The 10,140-nt window shown below is 44.0% G+C and overlaps 1 protein-coding gene across 1 annotated transcript in view; it reads right to left on the bottom strand.

Moving 5' to 3' along the window:
- nsd1b (nuclear receptor binding SET domain protein 1b) overlaps positions 1–6,244 on the bottom strand; it is a 44,749-nt gene extending 38,505 nt beyond the window's left edge. Inside the window, exons 1-6 of the mRNA XM_016666454.1 lie at positions 5,845–6,244; positions 4,008–4,408; positions 3,582–3,968; positions 2,560–2,722; positions 1,816–1,988; positions 1–1,623 (exon numbers count right to left, since the gene is read on the bottom strand). Coding sequence (XP_016521940.1) covers positions 1–1,623; positions 1,816–1,988; positions 2,560–2,722; positions 3,582–3,968; positions 4,008–4,391 — 2,730 coding nt within the window. The 5' untranslated portion in view covers positions 4,392–4,408; positions 5,845–6,244. The remainder of the gene's footprint in view (positions 1,624–1,815; positions 1,989–2,559; positions 2,723–3,581; positions 3,969–4,007; positions 4,409–5,844) is intronic.
- Positions 6,245–10,140: the final 3,896 nt, after the last annotated feature.

The raw sequence follows: 10,140 nt of genomic DNA on the forward strand, positions 1-10,140 counted from the left end.
CTTAGTGTTGTGTTCGGGTGTCTTAGTGTTGTGTTCGGGTGTCTTAGCGTTGTGTTCGGGTGTCTTAGTGTTGTGTTCGGGTGTCTTAGTGTTGTGTTCGGGTGTCTTAGCGTAGTGTTCGGTTGTCTTAGTGTTGTGTTCGGGTGTCTTAGCGTTGTGTTCGGGTGTCTTATTGTTGTGGTCGGGTGTCTTAGCGTTGTGTTCAGGCGGTGACTCTGATGACAGCCGAAGTAGGCCAGACTCACTTCTAGCTCGTAGCTTCTTGACTGAGACCTTGATGAATTTTGAAGGTGTAATTTGATCCGTGGAGACGCTCGTTTTGCTGCCTGTCAAGTCTGATTTATTAGTTGCAGCTTTATTCACATTACTATCTGATGTCTTCTCTTTCTTATTGCATTCACTTCTGTTAGTGGTGACATTTGTCAGACATGAGTGTAAATATTTGTTTTGTTCTAACTCCTTGCGTATTAGTTTCACAAACGGGAGTCTGCATTTAGAGACCAGATTTTTTTGCTTTTCTAATATTGAGACTGGATCCCTGTTTTCGACTTCTAAACAGGGCCCCAAAGTCTGCTTTCTTTCTTTCTCCTGGTCAGAAGGTTTTTCAGTTTCATCAAGTTGTTTAGTAGCAATTACGACAGAAAGTTCAGTTGAACTTACAAATGTTATCGTCTTTGGAGAATCTGAGTCATCATTTAAACCGACTTTCTTTGAGGGATGAAAGTCTTTTTCAACATCCGGGTCGTCAGATGAAATGCTTGAAGGGTTTATTTTGGTCTCAGAAGTCTGTTTGTCTTCAGTGGACAGCTGGGCCTTTGGTTTGTCTAAAGACCCACCTCTTCCTTCAACAGGGTTGGCCTCGCTGGCCCTACATTTCTCAGGTACTGAGTGTTCATGTATTGGACCATTATCTGTTGACTTATTACTGTCTGCCAGTATGACTGGGTCATTGGACCAGGCGTTGATGTTGATCATCGAGGCGGAGGGAACCGGCGCCTTCTTGCTAACGGTGGATAAGTGCTTTTTCTTACAGGGACCCTTACTAAAGAGGGAGCGGTCTGACACTGGGCTGGTAGTTTTTGGTCGCCGGTCTCTGCCCGATTTACTGAACCACAGTCCGGTCTGGGTGTCTGGCTGCTTCTTTAGCTCTTTGACTGCAGCCGCAGACGGCTGGCATGGAAGCAGCTTTGGCTGACGCTCAAGAGCTTTAGGACACAAAATCTTTGGGACTGAGTCGAGATCAGAGTATGGGCACTCTCTGTTGTCTCTGTGAGACTGATCAAGACTGCAACACAATGTGTTTTCATTCCCAAGGTCCTGAAGGGATTTGCTTCGCTTCTTCTTGGTAGAAGTTTTCTTTAAAGTGCTTGGTTTTGTCTGTGCTGTAGCTGCAGACGAGGTGGATCCGTTCTTTAAGTGCAACGGTTCAGAAACAGTGGGAACCAGGAGAGAGGGCGAGGGAACGGCTGGATGGGGCTTCTTCTGTCCTTCTGCCGGGGAACTGCAGGAAAAGGTTTGATCTGTGGATGGAGCCAGAGACGGAGAAACGTCGGGTCGCCCAGACAGAACAGATTCAGCCTCGGCCACACTGCATCTCCACAAATGCTGGAAACGCTTAGGGATCTGCAGCAAGACGAGAAAACATGTCCGTAAGACATTTAACCAAAACAACAGACTGTTATCTTCTCATGATGCTTTTGGTAGTCACAGATTTCTGTTAGTGTTCTGGATTAGAGCTACTGTCCCAAAATAAAGCGAAGGACCAACCTTTCATCAGAACACGCATCATGCAATAAGTCACAAATGAACACTTACAGTGTTTCTGTTGTTCTGCTCTCTTTGCTTGCTTCTTCGTCTCAAAAGGAGAAGTTGGTCGAACTCAAAGCCTCCGTGGAACGCCTGAGTTGATTTTTCCTCCACCCAAACGTACTCCTTCGGCTCCCCAAAGGTCCGGACGTGATACAGCCGACAGAGCCGGTCACAGGGCTCTGCAAAGAAACCAATACCTGCTGATTGTTTTTAGAAAGTGGAAATTACAACAGCAATACCCGGAAAGTACAGAAAGAATTAACAATATGCTGAAATATGGATGAAACATCAAACAAGGTGGTTGAAAATCGTAAAACATAAATCATTAGTGCAAAAATAATTTGGCAAAGTACAAGAAAAAAGCACCAGTATAAAGACTGATGTCTGAAAATGTGTTGCAATTTCAAACAAAGTCTTATAATCTTCAGAAAATTATTTTCCAGTTGAGTCACCATCGTGTCTGACGTTTTGATGGAAATAATCAACAGTTGCTGGAAACGTGTTGAGAAAAAATGAAACAAATTAAATTAGAGAAGATTCAGGCTGAAGCTGCCAGGAAGCAATTGTCCTCCTGGTGAGTCGTTTCCATAGCGACGACCCACCTGGAGTAAAACAAGGTCAAAGTCAAACTGAAACCAAGCTGAACATTGATTAGTAACAATTAATCGTTTTAATCATTACAGAAATAATTGTCAACTAATTTAGTGATCAATTAATCGTTAACTAAATAAAACGGGTTTGTGGTTCTACCTTTCATCCGGTGATAGACGCCCAGTGCCGGGTCGGACAGCACCTCACACGGCCACCAGGGCCGGCGGCCGAACTTCGCCCAAACGATTTCCCCCTCAGCGAACTTCACCGGAGGCGGAGGCTTTTTCCTCGAGCCGCTCGGCTGCTGCAGGACACGAACACTCTAAACAAATCCACACGCTGTTTTCTCATGTAGTTATTTCACAAGCATGCAGATAAACCAGAAGCAAATGTTTCTGACCTTTGACCTCTTTAATTCTGTTTTCCATTGATTAATAAACAATTTCACCCACAAAACAAACTGCAGCAAAATGTACACTAGTTCATTTAACAGCAAATCCTTCAGTTGTTTGAGTTGATGAATGGGTTATGTCACTCTGAACTACACCGTAAAAACATACTTTGTGAAGGACATTTTAACTTACTGTGTTGTTTCATTGCCTTTTAAATTGTTTTAAGTTTTTATAGGTTGATTAGGAGACGCCTACTGCACATTAGCCAATATAAATATAAATGTTAGTTTTCTGTTTTTATGATTAACTACAGTTGGACGATACGGCTGAAAAACAATATGTCATATCAGCTAATATTGATCATTATTGGTTTGATTTTATTTTGTTTGCTGAACTGTTTGACCCAATTTTCACTTCACATTTTTTATTTTTAAGCATCTACGAGGAGAAACCTGGAACTGCTGCAACAGGCTGTTGCTAGGTAACCGAAGAGTGAGTGAGTTGCTAGGTAACCGAAGAGCGAGCGAGTTGCTAGGTAACCGAAGAGTGAGTCAGTTAGTTGATGCTACCCAGCTAGCTTAGCCACTCATGGGAGTTTGAGCGGGTCAAGTCTGTCCTCTGCCTACATCTCCCAGAATACTGTGCGGTTCTGGATCAGAGTTCAGTCAATATTCTATATATTGATTATTCTACAGACATATTATCTATTGATATAGATCCTGTCCCTATGGCAATAGACATTATTGAGTTATTGCCTCCATGCTACAGACAGAAGCAAGCTGAGCTTACCACCGTCCGCCATGCAGGACAGTCATCGAACAGGAAGAGCTCCGAGTCGCTGTCCCATTCGTCCTCTGAGCCGTCCCAGTACCGCCGGCGCTGACCCGAGGACTGGGAGCGCGTCACCACCTTGGGCGGCGCCACCGCCGACTCCTCTGGGTCCAGACGAGCGTCCACGGGGGTGAGCTGCAGCGAGGTCGGCGGCTGGTCGCGTTTGTCCAGGAAACCAGGGCCCGGCGCGGCGCTCTGCGGTTCCTCGTCGGCGCCGTCGGCCTCAAACAGAGCCGAGTCGAAGTGCAGCAGGCCGTTGGCGAAGGGGCTGCTGCTGTCCAGAGAGAAGGCCGGGCTCGGCGGGCTGGATGGAGAGTTGCCTCCCATTTTCTCAGAAACAGCAGACTGGTGGCAACAAACAGCAGGAAAGTCTTTACTTTCACTTTGGAGCTCCGTTTGCTTTTCACCAGAAGAAGATGAGACGTCAACGTCTTCCTGGGAGACAGAATACTCTCTGTACTCTGCCCAGCAGTCCTCTGTCCTGTCCCTCTGGTTGGACCCCCAGTCCCAGCGCCGGTCGGGCCCCCGGCTCGGCATCACCAGGTCGGGCCGGCTCACCATCTTGGTGAGGTGCTGCAGCCTCCTCAGGGGGCTATATGAGGAAGAGGAGGAGGAGGAAGAGTGGTCTGACTGGATGTAGCCGTAGACAGACGTGTGTTTGAGGGAGGAGGCGGCGGCTGACATGGCTGGGCTGATGCAGCACGGGTCAAGGGCCGGGGTCAAAGGGCAGCTGGACTTCCTGTCAGGGCCTTTGGAAGGCCCACTCATTCTGACATGATCCGGCCCTGAAACAGAAATTGTCTTTTTTTAGAGTCCGTATACTCCATTGAACGATCGTTCAAACAATTTTTCTGAACTAAAGTTTTAAGCCAGGTGAGCCACGCGGTTCACCTAAAGACTAAAATATTAACGTCTTTTTATATTTATGTTATAAACAGTGTGAAAATATTTCAGAGCCGGAGCAACTTTAACCATGTTGGCAACAAACTCAGCAACAGCAACACTGAAGCCAATATGTCTTCTATGTATACCATAGAAAATTAAAAAGTCTCAAATTATCCCAATTTGGTCATAGAAATCTGAGCTCAAACAAACACTGAGCTTACACTTAGTTTCACTGTAACTCATAATGACAGATGCAGTGATAAAATCTTTATACTTTATTTCTTTTATCTTCAGTATTTTAAACAGGCCAACAGAGAAAATAAGCAGCAATATCAACCAATAAAACAAGAAAATTAATTATATAACAGCTGATATAATAGGCGATAACAGAGCAGCTAATTTAAAAGTTGTTTTATTATTGTTATATTTACCTGCCTGATACCAGCCTATTGTTAAAAAAAAAAAAAGTTTTTCTATCTCAATCAGATAAAAATGATTTAGATATTTTTGGTTTAATTATAGTTTACAGTCACATAAATACTAGGTAAAACATATTAGATTTGTGTAAAAATAATTCACCGCCAAACAAAAGATTCATGATAGTTTATGTGCGAAATGGAAGAAGAAAAAGAAGAAAATGGGAAAACATTTCAAATTGAACCGCTGATAAATAAAGTTAGCTAAAGTTGGAAAGGTTAAAATCATCTCGGTTTTTAATATTTCTTTGGGCTGCAATGAATCCGTTAGTTTCTGTGATATCACTATGCAGTAATTATCTGAGCTGACCTGCAGCTCCGTTTCCTCTTCAGATCTGAATGAAGCCAAAATAAAACATGGATCCTGCAGCGGCGCGTCCTAACGTCACATTTCAGCTGAAAACACGGAGCTGCCGGTCTGCGCTGCTATCGCGAGATGTTGGAAATGACATCCAACGCGATAAGGTCAGGCTGGAATCTCATGGACGCGCGGCGGCCAATCAGGCCCGCAACGTCAGGTTACATGATTAAAAAAACCATCAGGGATTGGGATTAACGTGGACACAGGCGCGCGCGTGCGCGCCTGTGTCCACGCACGAGGAAAAGTGTGTGCGTGTATGTGTGTCGGTGTGTGACGACATGTGTGCATTATGCATGCGGCGGCTTGATGCCTGGAAATAAAAGCCAAACGCGACAAAAAACAACAAGTTCAGCAACGCACACGAGCACGCACGCGCGCGCACATACACGCAGACACGCGCACGCGCTCCCACCGACATATGCGGGGCTATGAACATCAGAAAAAGCAGAAATCGCGCAGAAAACGCCGCATGTCGCGGGATGTGCCGCCTGAATCTTACCATTCCGGTGTAGCGGAGCGCCGCCGCGCCGCGCCGCCTCCTCATTCTGGTGGATAAACGGGCCAATTTCAGGATTTTTGAGAGCGGATGAGGCGAGTCCCCGCGGCAGCACTTCCTAGGCCCGGATCCTGAGCTCTCTCTCTCTCTCACCCATTCCCCCTCCAACACACACACTCCCCTCCTCCCAAAGCATGCGCTAACCCAGCGGCCCGGGAACAGCCTAACACATCACAAATTCCTCTGTTTGCTTTGAAATAACTTTATAATCCCGTTTCTAATCTCGTTTCTAATCCAGTCAGAGGGTGGCTGCTCTGCTGGCCGCTTCCTGCCGGCAGTCATTCGGCCAGGCGTCACCGCCGCTCAGCGCATCTTCATCACCAAAACCCAGAAAATCACCAAAACAGCCATAAGCCCCGCCCCTTTTCTGCATCCTTCATAATTAACCCCGTCACCTGCCGGGAGCCGCACGATTCAATCAAACATCGCTACGAAAGATTTATGTGATGGTGCAAAAGGAAAAATAACAAGTTAGCTTATTATTTTATTGTAAATTAATTTTTAAGTATTTCTTATATCTCACATGCAGGCAGATTTAGTATTTATTTAATAATTGATTTTATTATATGAAACTTGACATGACGTGATGACTAGCATCATGCTAGCGTGTTATTAGCTGTTGCATAACGCCTTAAATATTTTAACATAAAAAATGATGCAGTGCCCTGCTGTGGATTATTAAAACTAAAAATAAATAATAAGGTCCAATCAGGTCACAGCTCAGAAAAACAACTTAATTAAAAATAAAAACAGAGGCGGAGGTAGGTCAGCTGGGCTAAGCTTGACACTGACAACTTTTAGAATTGTTTAAAATTGTATTTAAGTTAAATTAATAAAATATTAATTTGATCAATTATCAATTAGTGGGCGTAGCTAACACCATTGTTTAGCAGGTTAACCAATCAGATGAGTCCTAAACAACCTCTGACCTCTAACCTTGAGTCTGCTTCCACGGCATCTCACTGTAATTCTTCCTGCAGCCCATAGGGGGCGATAATCTGTTGGCTTGTACGCTGCCTACAGAGAAAACAGGAAGAATTTTTAAAAATAAATTATTTCAAGCGTTTGTACCCTTGTGGTTGCCAATACATAAATTAGCCAAATCATCCGAGTCCCATTCATTTTCCAACTGTAAAATATGACAAATGAAAACCGTTTGATTCCGCCCAGCTGGCTGCTCGTCCATATTTAAAGTCTGTAGATTGTAGAAAATGACTCCAAATGTTCTGTTGTTGTCGGAACAAATCAATCTGTGGCATTTTGTTCTAAAATAACTCGATAACAACCAGAACGGCATTAAATGGCAAAATCTTGTTCTTGAACTGAATCAAAGTCTGTTTGGCGCCACCCTTCGGACGGGAGTATAACTGCAGGCAAACCTGGACTACGCCCCCTAGTGGGCAGGTACAGATTATACTTACGCCACATGGGCCTTTGAGTCCTTGAGGCAAAAATATTAAAATATTCTATAAAATTAAATCATTACTTTTTATTAACGTTTGTATAATTTTAACATCAAATAAATTTTTTTATTTCTGGATTATTTGTGTACTTAATAAATGTTTTACTCAACAATATGTTTCCATATTGGTAATTATTTACTGCATTAAAGAACTGTGTTGAAATTCAAATGTTTAATTATTTTTGGCCCTCGATGCTTCAGGGAGCCTAAAGGCTGCAGCTCAAGACAAAACCACAGAATGAAGAATCAATGGATCAGTCCCGACATGTCCTCCTCCGCTACCTGATCAGGAAGAAAAGCTCCAGCTGTCCGCCGGAACCACCGGAACCAGCCAGAACCAGAACCAGAACCCGCTGCCGTCCGAGCCACCGAGCCGCGCCATGTCTCTTCAAAATGGAGGTCCTCCAAAGGCGAGAGGGGGAACGGAAAACAGGCCACAAAGTGTTAATGCATGTTCGGTATGAGGGTGACCCAAACCCGGAGGAACCGAGCCGCACATCGAACCTCTGCTGCGGTTCTGGAGGAAATCCTTCCAGCTTTTCTCCACGGCGGCAGATATTAGTTTCCTCTGCTTATGTTACACAGAGCAGAGTCACAGTTATATCCCTCTTGTGTGTGTGTGTGTGTGTGTGTGTGTGTGTGTGTGTGTGTGTCGTACGTAAAACAGCAGCAGGACATTTACTGAGACTTTCAGCGCCGCCTGAGCTGCTTTCCTCCCGGGTTTGGTGCTTGTTGCGGCGGCCAGCGCGGCAGCCTCCGGCCGCGCAGCGCGGAGCTTCTCCTGCCTTCCTGTTCGCCTCCAGCCGCTCTCACCAAAGCTTTGGGATTCTTCTGCTTTTATCTGGGAGGCTGGGCAGCTTTCACACTGACTGCTCAATGCGTCCGCACAGACACACGCATCCGTGCGGGCATCGGGCGGAGATGCGGGGAACCTGAGTGGAAATGGCCGCAGAGCCTCATGACTGTGGGCGGGTCGTAGTGTGGCGCCGCGGCGCCTCGCAGCTCCGAGGGGTCATCGCTGGGAACAAACGGAGAAGCAGCAGCAGAAACCTGGACACTCAGCAGCTTCCGCTCATTTCACGTCACGTTTTGATTTCCAGCCCTGCTTGAGCAGCAGCACCCGGGCTGGACTCAGAACCCAGAAACTGATTTATTCAGTCGGGACGGGGCCTGCTGCGGCTTTCAGCTGCGCAGAACAGCGCCACTTTGGGCGGCACTGCGCAGCTCCGGGTCTCTGCGATCAGCCGGAAAAAACCTGATTCCAGATTGAAACATCATGGCTGCTTTTCTACTGCTTCAGCATGAGCCGCTTCAGACCTGCAGAGCAGGGGCGGCTCCTGAGGGAGCGGCCCCCGGGCGCCTCTTGGCCCCCCATGGTGCACTTATATATAAATATATATGTACACACACAGAGTTCTTATTAAACTTTCAGAATAATGTCAAACATTTGAGATTTGCATTAAAATGTGTTATTTTTAGCATCTTTGGTTGATCTATTAAACCATCAGCATCAAATTCTCTGTTTTCAGATGTCGGGTAAATAAATAATTTATTCCAAAGAGAGAATCACCGATCTCCTCATCCAGACCTTCAAAACTCTGCCAAAGGTTTTTTCTAATTGAAAAACTTTTTTCTCATATTTTTAGTAACTTCTTATTTTTTGTTTGTGATTATTCTCCTATGATTACAACTTTATTCTTGAATTATCATGACTTCATTTTCACCATTTAAAAAATAGTCTAACGTCTTACTTGTACCTACAGTAAGTTCAGACTGAATCATTTTGTCATCATTTGTGTCTAAAATCAGTCAGAGCTCTTTAAAACATCCAGCTGGTTTCTGGTAATAACTTTATGATTTTCTGTGGAAAATGAAATGTTTCAAAAAACTTCCAGATTGTTCAGTCAAATTTCACCAACACTAAGTTGTTACCTAGCAACCCCAGCTGATATCCAGCATTTGGTCAGCTAGTTCTTATACACTAAACAATGGCTACTGGAAAAGACAAGAGTTTAGTTGGTGACTTGTTGCATTCTGGTTGGATGTGCAGTAGGCTCCACTGATGCTTTTCAAAGCTGTGCAGGTGGCTGTGGGTTCTTATGGCTCCGAGGTTCAGGCGTAGGACTGGTTCCATCTTTGGTTGATTCAATCTAACATCTGCAGGGAAACAGAGCGAAACGCTGGATCAGCAGGCGGTTTAACCATTAAATCAGTTTCATTAAATTACATTTCATATGTCTAAACGAATATTTTCACTATCCACAACGTAAGATACCTGTACTTATCTTGTGGCTTGAATAATCATTCTAGATATCCTCAGTTATATTTCTTCCAGATATGTCAAACGATGGGTCACATATTACACAACGTAATAATTACGTTGTGTGCCAGTCACAATGTAATTATCTTAATTTACCGACATGTCCAGTCATAAACCAGCTTCATAAAGCTGGAATAAAAGTGTGGTGAAGCTCATTAATCAATTATTGCAATAAACATCAACTAGTTTAGTAATTCATTAATCATTAGAGTGAACAAACAAAAAAGTTATTTCCTGAAGGAGCAGAAATTAAACCAAAATTATAAAAAATAAAAACATTTTACATTTAAAATAAAAAATAAAAAACTCTTCTGCTGTGATTAAATTGGTTTTACCCAGAGTGGTTTTAGTTTCACTTGGTTCAAATAAAAAAATAAATTTCCTATTTGGTTTCGTTTTCTATCAAATTATTAATCAGCTAATCAATAAATAATCAATCATCTCTACTCTGTATTAA

The sequence above is a fragment of the Poecilia formosa genome, unplaced genomic scaffold, assembly GCF_000485575.1.
Source record: "Poecilia formosa unplaced genomic scaffold, Poecilia_formosa-5.1.2 Scaffold727, whole genome shotgun sequence".
NCBI classification, from domain to species: Eukaryota; Metazoa; Chordata; class Actinopteri; order Cyprinodontiformes; family Poeciliidae; genus Poecilia; species Poecilia formosa.